Below are 13,962 nucleotides of genomic sequence, written 5' to 3' on the forward strand. Positions count from 1 at the left end.
GTGACAAGATATTTCTGACCCTCTGCTGAAGCTCCAAACAAGTCTCCCTGATACTTTTAAGGCACAGCAAAGTACCATCAGATATTTGTAGAGAAGTCAGTCAATCCAATTGATGGCTATTTGCTTCTTTTTCACAGCATTTCATCTAAATTTGGTTTTGTTTGGTTTTTTTTGGAAAGATCTGTTACAGAATACAACATTACTGGTGCAGCTTCCAGTGAGCACATGATTTCTAGGTGACAGAAGCACCTCTAGGGAGAGCCCTCACATATATGACTAACAAAGCTGCTAGGGGGATGCTGCAGGCAGAATGAAAACAGTTTAAGTCTTAATAGAAAACTAGTTTTCAAAAGTTAACAGATTTTTGAGAACACCCAATGATGGGGAATACTAAAGAGCAAAATATATTTCAGTAAAGCCACAAGAAATAATTAACTAAGTTTCCAACTATCATTTCAACACACTCTCAACCCTTGGAAAATTGAGGATGATACTGGGCAATAAGATTACATGCATTACGCTCAATTATACATGCATTAGAAACCACACAATCCATTCAGTATTCTTCAGCAACCAAGCCATGTTAATTTGAGCAAAACCTCCATGCGTACATACAAGCTGCCAATCTGAGAAATTAGTACTTCTGTGAACGACAGCTCAACAAAAGCCTCCAGACATGCCTAGCACAGGACTGACTCTACTGGGAGCTAGAATTCCTGTGTAAATACACCACCCTGAGAAGCCAGTACTAATCTTTCTACACTAAAAGTTGACATACAGTGTTGCTAGTGGTACTATGGCCACATCCCAGTGTACAATTGTTGATTGCCTTATTTCAAGGGACAATTTATACACCAAAGACGCTCACTAGCTTGGAACCTATGCGCCATGATGTGGTCTAAGACAACAAAAATATTAAATAGCTTCCAATATATTCAAGACTAGCTACTTCACCAAAGGCTTGGTTCCAGGAACATCAATGGAAAACCATCATTTTCCAACTGGTTTCCCACCATGGCTAGTACCATAAGATAGGAGGGTTTCTGCTGTGAAAAGAATCCACAGTAGCCCCCAAAGGCTGCTCCAAGTGTTTCTAATTATACCACAAAGATCTAAAAAACTATCAGTTACCCCAATTCAATTACCATTGTTATATGCTGCCTTTTCATGCAACAACACATGGTGCTGTGCATCTTTCTAGGTAGCTTTACAAGGTAGTCCACGATTAAAGACACTGCGCTGGAGCTAGACAAAGTAGAAAGGACAGAAGAGGTCAGTTATTATCACATTTGCATCTGTTATTACCCTCACATGAAATATTTTAAGCACTCTGTGTTAAAATATACCAAATTTTTCATCAGATGCTGAATAGCCCGAGCTATAATTACAGCTCTCCCACATACAGATCACACTGATTACATTCAACAACTCTCGTACAACAGATGCCTACTGACTAGTAGTATTCCAACAACCCTAAATGCAGCCATGCTCTACTTTCTTAAGCAAGCATACACATAATTTTTAAATGAGCATGCCCCCTCATTTGCTGGTATGACTTCCTGCACCCCGGCAGTTCTCCGATGACCGATGGAGAAAGGAGGATCCAGTAACTACAACACTGAACCAGAGCCTGCAAGTCTTCTTCCTCTGTTGCAGACATCATGGGATGGACCCGGTTGGAGTCTGAACTCCCAGGATACTCAATGGAGACCTACTCAGTAGTCCATGGAGCCCAAAGCATGATTCAGCTCACCCTGAAACAGATCCTGAGCACAAGATCTGCTGAGCCACTCTCTAGGCTCCAGTGACTACAACAGGAGTATGGACATCTAAATTAGTCCTGTCTTAATGCTGATTTGAATGCCACCCACTGTATGACCAGAGGCAAATCACTTTCTTTCACCACATGCTCCACAATGCAGAGCCATAAATGGACACTTCAAGTAGCCAAAACAGATGTTTCAGGAGTTTATAAGCAAGGAAACTGCATTAGGGGATGAAAATAGCCAAAACAATCATGCTAATGCTGTTTCTACTACATAGATAACCTACTTCTGGTTAGCTGGAACTGCAATGTGTAAGGTAGGCACACCCCACATTCCTCGCAATGTTAACTCCCTATCTTTAAAATGAAAATAACAGCAAATTCCTACTGAGAGGGGTGCTGAAAGAATAAAATAAAGACTGCAAAGCACCAGGAATGATGCAATAATGATGCGTTAAGGTTAAATCAAGATAAGAACTGCACAAAACACCAAAAGAACACTTCATCAGCCCCCGGAGACTTCATTTCTCAAGGCTCTACTCCAGGCATCTTCTCTTGATACTTTTAAAATAGGAATAAAACCACCACAACTAGCTAGAATCCTACCAGCCAGCATGAGTCTGTTACACATACTCTAATAAAGTAGTAAGCAGCAAAACATTTAAGAAGCATGAAACTATCATGAGAGCAACCATAAAAATAGATCCACCACTACTGAGAGCCCCCACTGCCAGCAAGTACCTGTTATGGAAGCACAGCATCTATCTCAGCCCATTTTAATGTTCCACCTTCAGCGCTGTTGCATCAAACCCACACCTACCCTTCTGAATATGCAATGAATCTCATTTGCAGTAAAATGCCAATATTACATGTTCCTCCAATATTACCATTAAATCCTAATCATAACTGAGGGCAAACTGTGTCTTAACTTTATTTTTTAATGCAGTGATGTCTAACACGTGTTATTGTGAGATACAGTCAAAACCAGCAAGAAATGAAAGTGTTGTTGGCAGATTTGATTTCCAAGTTCTTATTTCGACCACATATGGATTTATTTATCTAGTGTTGTCTGAAATAGTGTGAAGTAAGCATAGTTAGAGAAAAGATGAAGGATTGTTTTTAAATACAAGGAAATAACTATGATGCTTTTATGTTTACACAGGGATTATATTTCACAAGAGGTATAATATTACATCCTCTGGTGAGTACAGCTTAAGTCCAAATACTACATGGAATACTACAAATTTTTAAGAAAAAAAATACAAGAATTTATAGCATATTTATCTTTTGCGTCCTCTTTCTTTCAAAGTTTCCATTACAGCTTGCATTAGGAATGCAAACAATCACTAATTTTCATGTTTTGCCATAATCCTTTTAAAATTCTGTTTGGTGAAGCTAACAGAACACAAACAGCAAGAATCCTGCACCTTGCAAAGGATGGAGTGAAGCAGTGAATAAACATCACCATTAGAACTATTTGGGGGGGGAAAGAAAAACAAAAAACCAAAACACCACTCATGTCAGAGTAGATATCTGCATTTCACTACATTCCCACTTTTCCTCTACAATGCTCTCCCAGCACAGCTCCATCCCCTGATCCCTGCACATGTTTTTCAGCCCACATTCTTCAGGCATGTCTGAACTTGTTCTTATAGCCCTCCTTCCTCAGGGGAAGTCCTACATAGGAGGGGGAAAAAAATGAAGTCTTTATCCTTTATTTTTCCCTTCTTCCTCCCCACTCCCGTAGCCAAGCACACATCTTCCCAGCAGAGCAGTGCTGAGATACCTGCTCAGGTACAGCATTCTGCCTCCTACAGCAGTGGGATAGCAGACAACTCAAAATTAATTTTTCAAGACACTGAAGTTATGATATTGCTGTCCCAATGAAACAGACTGGTAGATTTTCATTATTCTATTTACTTGTCCACCTGTCACCAAAGGGTTGCCTTTTGGCCATCACAGCAAGGATGCAGTTCTTTCATAATTTTAGTTCAGGAGGAAGAAAAAATTACTGCCAAGAGCTGCAGCTCAGAACAAAGCATCTTTGGACAACAGTAACATCACAACAGAAAGCAGAAATACTCTCTTATTAGATAAGGATATTTTACAAGCTACAAAAACTAGAAGGCCCAACACAAACCCTTAACCAGTCTGCCTTACTGGCCCAGTAAACTCACAATATACCCAGAGGAGGCAATACCTTGAGCCCTTCCCTTCTGCCTGGCTAGAAAGGCATCTGTATCAGACAAGACAGCTTATATTTAATGACAAAATGGACATACTGTATACAACAAACTTCATTCCAGTAGTACAAGACTCTATAAGTAAAGATATTAATGATAAAAGGATGGCAATCTAAGCAACATTCATTTTGCACATACAAGACAGAGACATCAGGATCATTAGTCTAGAAGTGTGTACCAAAACTTGCTTTAGCAGAACCTTAGCCCTTGATGAGCACCAATTAAGTTTTAAATGGAGTTCTTTCCTTTGATCAAAGAGCAAGATAAGATCACATTTATGCCACAGAGCTCTGATTGCAACAGCATACCAGACACTTTGCTTACCTAGCCTAACTACTAGTGTAAGAAACAGTCCAAAAAGCATAGAGGTTTTGTCATTACAGTGACAAAGGACTGTCTTCATGTAGAAGGGTATCAGAGAAACACATACAAGAAACTACATGAACTCATCACAGATGCAATATTATAACATAATCCTGCTAGATACTGAATGCATGTCTGTAGACCAAAGTTATAGAGCTCAGTGTTTTGATCTCACCAAACCAAACACAGATGCTTGGTTTTGTCCAGCATGTGTGACATTTGATGAAAATTAGCTACATTTCATAATATCATAAATATCTATTTTAATAGGTAATGAATGTTTAAAGCCAGTGAAGCAGATCAGGCTAATTCAGCGTACCTCCTGCAGATCCTCCAAGCTGTGAAACGTTATTGCTTGTACTCTGAATAGATGGGGGCAGGCATACGGAAACCCGCCGGCAATTTCCTCGTGCAAAGGAAGCGTGGCCCAGGGATATGAATTGATAGCCTCAGACTCCAAAGTCATCTCACTCTGGTAATGAGAGCCCAAATGACAAAATGACTGTACAACCTGCCTAACATCAGATGGGGATCCACAGTCAAACAGCATTTTTATTTGAATTTCCTATCTCTTGCTGCAGCCCTGTGGACAAACACACTAAAATCTGTGAGTAATCCTGTGACTACGAGAAGATGGGTCCTGAAGAACTACTGTAAATATGTCAGAGGTTGCTATAGAGAATCACAGAAACGTTTAGGTTGGAAAAAGACCTTTAAGATCATCAAGTCCGACCATAAACCTAATGCTGCCAAATCCATCACTAAACTACGTCCCGAAGTACCACATCTACCCGTCTTTTAAATACCTCCGGGGATGGTGACTCAACGACTCAACCTTCCTGGGCAGCCTGTTCCAATGCTTGACAACCATTTCAGTGAAGAAATTTTTTCTAACATCCAATCTAAACCTCCACTGGCACAACTTGAGGCCATTTCCTCTTGTCCTGTTGCTTGGTACCTAGGAGAAGAGACCGTCACCCACCTCACTACAACCTTCTTTCAGGTAGTTGTAGAGAGCAATAAGGTCTCCCCTCAGCATCCTTTTCTGCAGACAGAACAACTCCAGTTCCCTCAGCCACTCATCACAAGACTTCACCTTCACCAGCTTTGTTGCCCTTCTCTGAATATGATCCAGCACCTCAATGTCTTTCTTGTAGTGAGGGGCCCAAAACTGGACACAGTACTCGAGGCGCAGCCTCACCAGTGTCAAGTGCAGGGGGGCAATCACTGCCCTAGTCCTGCTCAGGATATTACTGGCCTTCTTGGCCACCTGGGCCTGTTGCCAGCTCACAATTAGTTGGCTTCAACCAACATCCCCAGGTCCTTTTCTGCCAGGCAGCTCTCCAGCCACTCTTCCCCAGGCCTGTAGTGTTGCATGGGGTTGTTGTGACCCAAGTGCAGGACCCGGGACTTGCCCTTGTTGAACCTCATACCAGTGGCTTCATGCCATCGATCCAGCCTGTTCAGATACGTCTGTAGAACCTCCCAACCCTAAAGCAGATCAACACTCCCACCCAGCTTGGTGTTGTCTGCAAACTTACTGAGAGTGCACTCAATCCACTCGTCCAGATCATTGATAAAGACATTAAACAGAACTGTCCCCAGTACTGAGCCCTGGGGAGGACCACTTCTGACTGGTCACCAACTGGATTTAACTCCATTCACCACCACCCTCTCGACCCAGCTCTCCAGCCAGATTTTTACCCAGCAAAGCATACGCCCATCCATGCCATGAGCAGCCAGTTTCTCCAGGAGAATCCTGTGGGAAATGGTGCCAAAGGCTTTACTAAAGTCCAGGTAGACAATGTCCACACCATTTCCCTCATCCACTAAGCAGGTCGCCTTGTCATAGAATGAGATCAGGTTAGTCAAGCAGGACCTGCCTTTCATAAACCCATGCTGACTGGGCCTGATCACCTGGTTGTTCCTGTAGGTGCCACATGATGGCACTCAAGATGATCTGCTCCATAACCTTCTCAAGCATGGAGGTCAGAGCAACAGGTCTGTAGTTCCCTGGATCCTCCTTCCGGCCCTTCTTGTAGATGGGCATCGCATGCGCTAACCTCCAGTCAACTGGGACCTCCCCAGGTAGCCAGGACCGCTGATAAATGATGGAAAGTGGCTTGGGGAGCACTTCTGCCAGCTCCCTCAGTACCCTTGGGTGCATCCCATCCCACCCCACGGACTTGTGTGTGTCTACGTGGCGTAGCAGGTCGCTAACTATTTCCCCTTGGATTATGGGGGCTTCATGCTGCTCCCCATCCCTGTCTTCCAGCTCAGGGGGCTGGGTACCCCCAAAACAACTGGTCTTACTATTAAAGACTGAGGCAGAAAAGGCATTAAGATTCTCAGCCTTTTCCTCATCCTTTGTCACTGTTTCCCCCCACATCCAACAGAGGATGGAGAGTCTCCTTAGCCCTCCTTCTGTTGCTAATGTATCTACAGAAACATTTTTATTGTCTTTTACAGCAGTAGCCAGATTAAGTTCTAGCTGGGCTTTGGCCCTTCCAATTTTGTCCCTGCAAAACCTCACGACATCCTTGTAATCCTCCTGACTTGCCTGCCCCTTCTTCCAGAGGTCATAAACTCTCTTTTTTTCTTTTTTTCCTTTTTCCTGAGTTGCAGCCAAAGCTCTCTGTTCAGCCATGCTAGTCGTCTTCCCCACCGGCTCGCCTTTTGACACACGAGGCCCCAGCTTCATTAGCTTTCATCTACCCTTCCTTTCCTCTCCCCAAGTTAGCCCTGAAGACATTAGAACCTCACTACCTCCTCCTTTTCACAGGACTTATATAATTGGGGTATGTAGAGGATAGAGCAAGGAGACACTGCGGAAACACGATCCCTCTATGCAGGTGAGACCTGACTGTGTGATGTTGGTAGGGAAATGCAAGGCACAAATTAAGACCAACATCATCACTTTTATGGAAAAAACACAGTGGTAATCAACTTTTTCCACTTGATTCACTGTTTGGACTTACTCATTAACAAACCTTCTGTGTGAAGCTTCCCTGTAAGTGTCCTAAAACAATGCAGCAAACTGAAAACTTAGCAGTCTCGCTGCCTCTTCTGCAATCCCTAACTGTCACTAGTCATCATCTGTTTGACGTGCTCATCTGTTAGACCACGACTTAAACCAGGCAATCCAGAAGTTTAGATTTAAGAAATTAAAAGGCAAGAACAAACACTGCCCAAAGAAATCCATGTATTTTTGAATAGTTGCTGACAGGCTGTACGCACGCATCACTCATAACTGCAATTCATCTAGTAGCGTGTGTTGGATAACAGCCTTTTGTCAGGGTCTTTTACTAAGAAAATAAAACTTCAAGACAAATTTCAACATGCATTTTATCCAGTGCCCTGTACTTTGTCTTTCCTTAGCTCTTGCAGTGTGCTAGACAGCATACAAAGAGAGAGGCATGATCCTTGGCCAAGGGGTTTTACATGCTGAAAACATGGGGTCCCAGACAGAAACACAAGGAATGAACACACAAGAGAGTTATACAAGTCTGATACATACACAACATTTCACCAAAAATGAGGTTCTTCCTACAGAAGTCTCCAACAACAGGTACAGATTACTTCCTGTCACTCAAGCAAAAGCTTTGAGGAAAGAAGGAAAAAAACAACTGACCCACTGGCCAATCTCTACACCTACTGAGCAGTTAGGAGAAGTTTGTCTTAATAAGCATACTACCTTACATCTCTCATTGGTTAATATCTTCACTCTTAACACTACTACCTATGTTCAGGTACTACCCAGATATACCACGTATACCTAAAATTCATTGTCAGAATTTCACTACATTCCTCTACAAAGGTTACCATCAACTTTCCACTAATGCCCATTGTGATTTTAGCATTTAAAATGATGTTTTTCCAGACATTATGCTGATAGCATTCAACTTCTAGACTTTCTGATGTTTGGTTAAAATAGTTTGAACAGCAACTTAATGGCAAATAAACAGAATTGACTGTGAACATCAAAAGATCGAGGGAAACAAAAAAAAAAATTTAAAAAAAATAATCACAGAACCCACAAGCAGCTCAAGAAAGAGCAACACAGCAACGTTCAAACATGATCTAAACACATGAACGCAGAGGCCAACTTTGGTTTATTCTTTTTTCATACACATTCACTGATCGTAGCAACAATGAATAGTTTTAAGACTGCAGTAGTACAAACTTTAAGTTGTGCACTTAATGCACTTAAAGTGCAATTCTTTACTATGTTTCAATCCACAAATAAATATAAACAGAATTATTTAGCACATGCACCTCTTGCTAGTAAAACATTACGGGCCAGGTATATTCAGAATTTCAGCTGAGATCTGCAAACAGTGGTTATTCGTTGTTACTTGCTGATCTATTTAACAAGTAGTCTATACAAATATTTTTAAATAACCAAATAAACAGAGGAAAGAGATTCTTCTGCAGCTCTTGTTACGGGCAGCTCTCTACTCTTCTTCACTGAAAGAAAAATACTCTCCTTTAAAAAATAACCAGAAGTTTCTTAGTGTTAAATTTTCCCAAATAACTTGAACACAACAGCATTCACTTGAGAGTACCTACAAAGAAAAGGAAGGCTAAAAAATAACTCCAGTGCTATGCATTACCCGTAATTCTTTCTAAAATCCAGCTATGGTTTGCAGCTCCCAGCACACACAGTTAACACAACCAACCTTGTTGAAGTCTCCCTCGATAAGCAAGATAGCTCTAAAAAAAGAACACCAGGCCCTCACAATTAATTGCTAACTATTAATAAATGAGCATATTTCTCCCTCTTCTCCCAGGCATACCTATAAATACATATAGTTGCCCAAAAGCTTTACCAGGAATGGAAATCAGAGTATTTCATCACATAACAAGCCCAGGAATAAGCAATATCCATGAACTACCGAGGAAGGGAATAATCAAACCTGAAGTGCAATAGAGACGCGTGATCCCCAGCTAACTGAGTCTACAGCTACAGCGACAAAGGCCAAATTGTAACAGAGCCTCACAACAACAGAGGCTTCTAACCACAAGCGCGTCAAACTGTCTTTACCGTGTAAAATTTGGCTTGAAGTCACAATTGACATAAGTATGTGAGGCCTGGGGGTAGGGGGAAGAGACAGATCAGGCTACAACAAACAAAGAGGACGCACAGTGATGTTCTCTAATAAGACAGTGGCATTTCTCACACAGGAGGCTCTATCCCATACGCAGCTTTCCTCCCCCTTGCATCTTCTGAGGAATGACCTTAGCCGCAGGGGTTTCAGTAGCCAGGGGCTTCTGAGACCAGAGAAAGTTTCTCCATATCATCAGATCACACTGCTTCCTTCAAATTGTTGCTACACCAGTGAAATTAAGTCACTTTCGTGCTGGATATTTCTTCATGTACACAGCTCTATGGAACTAAACAGGCTCTTGCTGGTTTGTGGACCCAGGATAGACCAGAAAACTGCAAGCCCACAATCAAACAAATACCAGCAGCATACTGCAGATGTGCTACAACTTCCATGACCATACACCTGTCCCACAATAATCTGAGTAACTTCAGGAATCCCTCTTGAGGAGCTCTGGGGGAATTCAGTCTCATGGGCACACGATGGAGTGCTGTGAGAGACAGATAAGGACTTTGAGCCCATAAGCATCTTAATCTGCACAGGAGCAAGACCACAGGTCAACTGCAACACCATTCAGAGGTTAGTTTATACCCCAACAAGGATCAACTCAGAATACAACAAATACATATATATAAAAATTTACCTTCTCAGCATAGTCAGGAGAACAGTGCAAACTAAATCAGTCAAAGAGCATAAACTCCACAACAACCCAGCCACAAGTCAAATCAACACAGCATCCTAGCCAAAGTACCACCTTTTCATGGCTGCATATTGCCCCTAAATACTATCTGAATTTGTGTCACACTGTAAGAGAAACCTATAACTACACCATCACTTCTTCCAGACAGAAATCAAGGAGGTGCTTATAAAAATAACAGATGCAGTTTTCAAACACTGATGCTGTAGCTAAAGTTATCACATCCTTGGTCAAAGCTTGAGAAACGCTTAACCTACACAGAAAATTGCTAGTGAATAAAAAGGCAACTCTTCCTCAGCAGCTTCAGTTTAACTAGACACAGCCTTATGAGCTACATAGCCGGCTACTGTCAGTGCAGCACGCTCCGCCAGAAAAAACACCCTTGTTCGCAAAAAAATAGCGGCATTCTAGTCTGAATTAGCAAGAGAAGACAAGCAACCGTGTTTTGTATCAGCTGTTGTTGGTAACAATGAACAGAGCACTTTTTATTTAAAACCTGCCTACAAAAATCTAAAAATATTCATGTTCAGCTTACTAATTCTTGGTAGGTTCTATTTTAAACTCTAGATAAATGCTATTTACAGTATTTACTTAGGAATGAACAGCTCAAAAGTCACAGAGCACAACTTTTCAGGATAAGGGTTACCTTTTTAAAAAAAGTTAGTTCAAAAGCCACTTTAAAACAAAACACAAATAAAAACCCCCAAACAAGCAAGAAAAGTTCACCAGGAGCAAATAAGCCAACCATCCAACAATGGTTGTACAGCTTACTTTTGGACTTTGCTTTTTGGTGTTTATTTCATGGAATGGGGTAAATTTTTATGCTTCTTTTGTTTGGGGGAAAAAAAACCCCACAATTTATAGGTTTCTAACTGTAAAAAATCTTGGAAGAAAAAAAAAAAGGAAGGTTCCTGGAAAAATGTGCTCAGTTTTACATCAAACATTAAAATAGAGTAAATCAGATCACTTATTTCTGCTACTCTCTACATTTTTCCACGACGTTTTTAGCATTGTACGATAAGCGTGCATCATTATCTGCAAAACCAATCTCCCCACTGGGAGCTGGCATCTCCCACCACAGTTATTTATGTCATTCTTCTAGAATACATCTCCGTGGCACCACAGCACTAACTACAGGCAGCAGATATTACCAGCTAAATACTATCTCCCAGAGCTTTACCAGTTCAGTGAAGATCATGGTATCACCTTTCCAAGATGGCATATGTAAGAAAACAAATGGCATAAGCTCCCCTCCAATTACTTGTTTTATAAAACTAACCTTGAGAATTAAATATAATATTCATAAGGTAAAATACAGAATATTGGTCTTTGGTCAAACATAAAATCAAGTGGTTATGAACTACAGAGTAAATAACCATCTCAGATTAAAAATAAACTATGAAACATTGTGCTAATAAGGCTGTTAGGTAGCTATTAAAGTGTCAATTTTAATGTGCAGAGATGAAAGCATAACCATAAAGAAAAGTTTTCCACCTCTCATTTCTTTATTACAGTCTTGTCGTGCAGAGAGTGACATAAAATGACGCTGTGCACCTAAGAGGTCAAAAGCTTACCTAGAAACTGAAAAACAACAACAGAAACAAAACTCACCAGCAGTCTTTAATTTATTCCTTTGCATTTCAAAGGACACGTGTTTGCATTAGTCAGAAGATCCACCTCCCAACTACAGGCAGCCCTCAAATTATTCTGCATAACACTAATTGAGGGTCCAGCTAAAGAGTTACCTGTTCAAGGAACCTGCGAGTAAAATAAATTATGCAAGAAAGCAAGGCAAGCATGCTTAAGTATAATAAAGCCTTTTAAAATGATTAGCAGGTTTACTCTTTAATCTGGCAAGGTAACAAACTTTCAGCGCCCAAGAGAAAAAGTACAATGAGGGAAAAGCATTATATAAATATTCCACATACCAAAGCAAAAGGCTTATTTCACTGGAACAATGCACTCCTGTTTAAACCAATACCAATCATAAAAAAAGAGATCTTTCTGTGGATGTTATTTATATGTTAACACATAACTTCACAGCACGTTTGTATGGAATCCTCTTCTCACACAGGCTGCCTGGATGGTCCCGGACTGGCACCGGCCCGGCCCCTCCATGCACATGTTCATGCTCAGGAGGGCTGGGAGTATCCATGCCGCGCTGTATGAAAACATGAGCCTGCTTTCCAAATCTCCCTCAGTCTCGAGCCCAACTACTGCCAAGTGCTGACCACAGGCACGCAGTCTAATCAGCATTATGGTCCTGAGACAGAGGAGTAATGGCTGCTATAAACAAATACCGCTTCTAATCCAGGGAAACTTTCACCTCCGAAAGCATTCCTAACTTCACATCAACTCCAGCAAAGCCTGCGAAAACGCTTCATGTAACAAAAGACGATCACACTAAAGTGTAGTCCTACAAGAAAACAGAAGTACATTTCCAAAATCATAAATCCCTCACCTAATTCATAGCTATTTCCCTTCTGATTTATTTCCTGTACAGTGGGAACTGCGACAGCAATATCCCAATCGGCATTCGGAAAGCACTCACAGCGTCCAAGCAGAGTTGACCAAACTGAGGTTCAATCTGACTTCGGGAAAAAAAAAAAAAAAAAAAAAACCCCGAAGACACCCAACACTGCAGAGGTCCCCTCGGTCCCCGCCTTCTCCTTCCCATGACAGAGCCTCCCCCCTACCCCCGGAGCTGGGCGCAGGCTTCCCAAACACCTCCTTCGCACATCAGTCCCACCGAGGCTTCCCGCAGCGATGTCAACAGCGTGAAGAAGCCTCGAAGAGGGTTAGGAAGTTTTGAGGGGGGGGCGGGGGGGAAGAGAAACAAGCGCGCACACACACCAGAGATGAGGGTGGGAGGGATGGACGGACGGACGGACAGACGGACGAGCGAAGGGGCTGCTATTTAACTCTCCGAGCGGGAGCCCAGCGTTTTAATCCCATCACCGTTAAACAGGATTAAGAGTTCTTGCTTGCTTGAGCTAGTTTATAAAGTTTTTGCTTAACTTACAAAATTGAAGGATTTTTCGTCTTTTGCTTGCAAAGCTGGAAGTTCACTTATTATTATCTGCCTGAAGGAGAATAGTTACTATACCTATACAAGCAGACGGGCCGGCAGGACCACAGAGGAAGGGGACCGAGCCCCGGGGAGACCCCACTGCCGATACACGTACCCCGAGCCAGCCACGGTGCAAAGCTTACCTCCCCCCTTCCCCACGCCCAATAAAACCACCCTTAAAACCCACGACGCGAAGCACACACAAGCGCACCGACAGGTAAGGAGACGAGTCAGGAAGGAGCGGTAAACCACACGCAAAGGGTGTCCCGGGGCTCAACAGGCGGGGCGGCCACGGAGCCGGGGCTGGCACCACCACGGCGCGGCGCTGGCAAAGGAGCCCGCCGGCGGCCCCGCTCGCCCCGCCGGCCACGCGGCCGCCCCGCCGGGGGAGCCCGTCTCCGAGCCCGACCGACGAAGCGCCCTTCTTACCCTTCGTCCAGTCCACCACTTGCTTCGGGCTCCACCTGGTCACCGGCTCCATGGCGGGGGCCCGCACCCGCGGCAGAACCGCAGCCGCCCTCCTCCCGCCGCCGACTCGTTCCCCCTTCTTCTCAGATTCCCATCCCGGCAGAGCCGCTCCGGGACGTCCCCCTCCTCGGCCTGGCTCCTCCCGCCGGCCGCGGCCGGGCCTGCCCCGCTGCCGCTCCGCCCCCAGGTGCTGTCGGCCGCCGGACCAGGGGCCGGGCGCAGCCGTTAACGGCCGGTTCCGCCCCGCAGCG

General features: G+C 43.2%; 1 protein-coding gene across 1 annotated transcript in view; it reads right to left on the reverse strand.

The window, feature by feature from the left end:
* The window catches only part of CNKSR3 (CNKSR family member 3), a 61,690-nt gene extending 47,831 nt beyond the window's left edge, over positions 1-13,859 (reverse strand). The window contains exon 1 of the mRNA XM_074580455.1: positions 13,673-13,859. Within this exon, the coding sequence (XP_074436556.1) occupies positions 13,673-13,724 (52 nt within the window). The 5' untranslated portion in view covers positions 13,725-13,859. The remainder of the gene's footprint in view (positions 1-13,672) is intronic.
* Positions 13,860-13,962: the final 103 nt, after the last annotated feature.

This window comes from Larus michahellis, chromosome 3 (assembly GCF_964199755.1).
Source record: "Larus michahellis chromosome 3, bLarMic1.1, whole genome shotgun sequence".
In the NCBI taxonomy this organism is placed as follows: Eukaryota; Metazoa; Chordata; class Aves; order Charadriiformes; family Laridae; genus Larus; species Larus michahellis.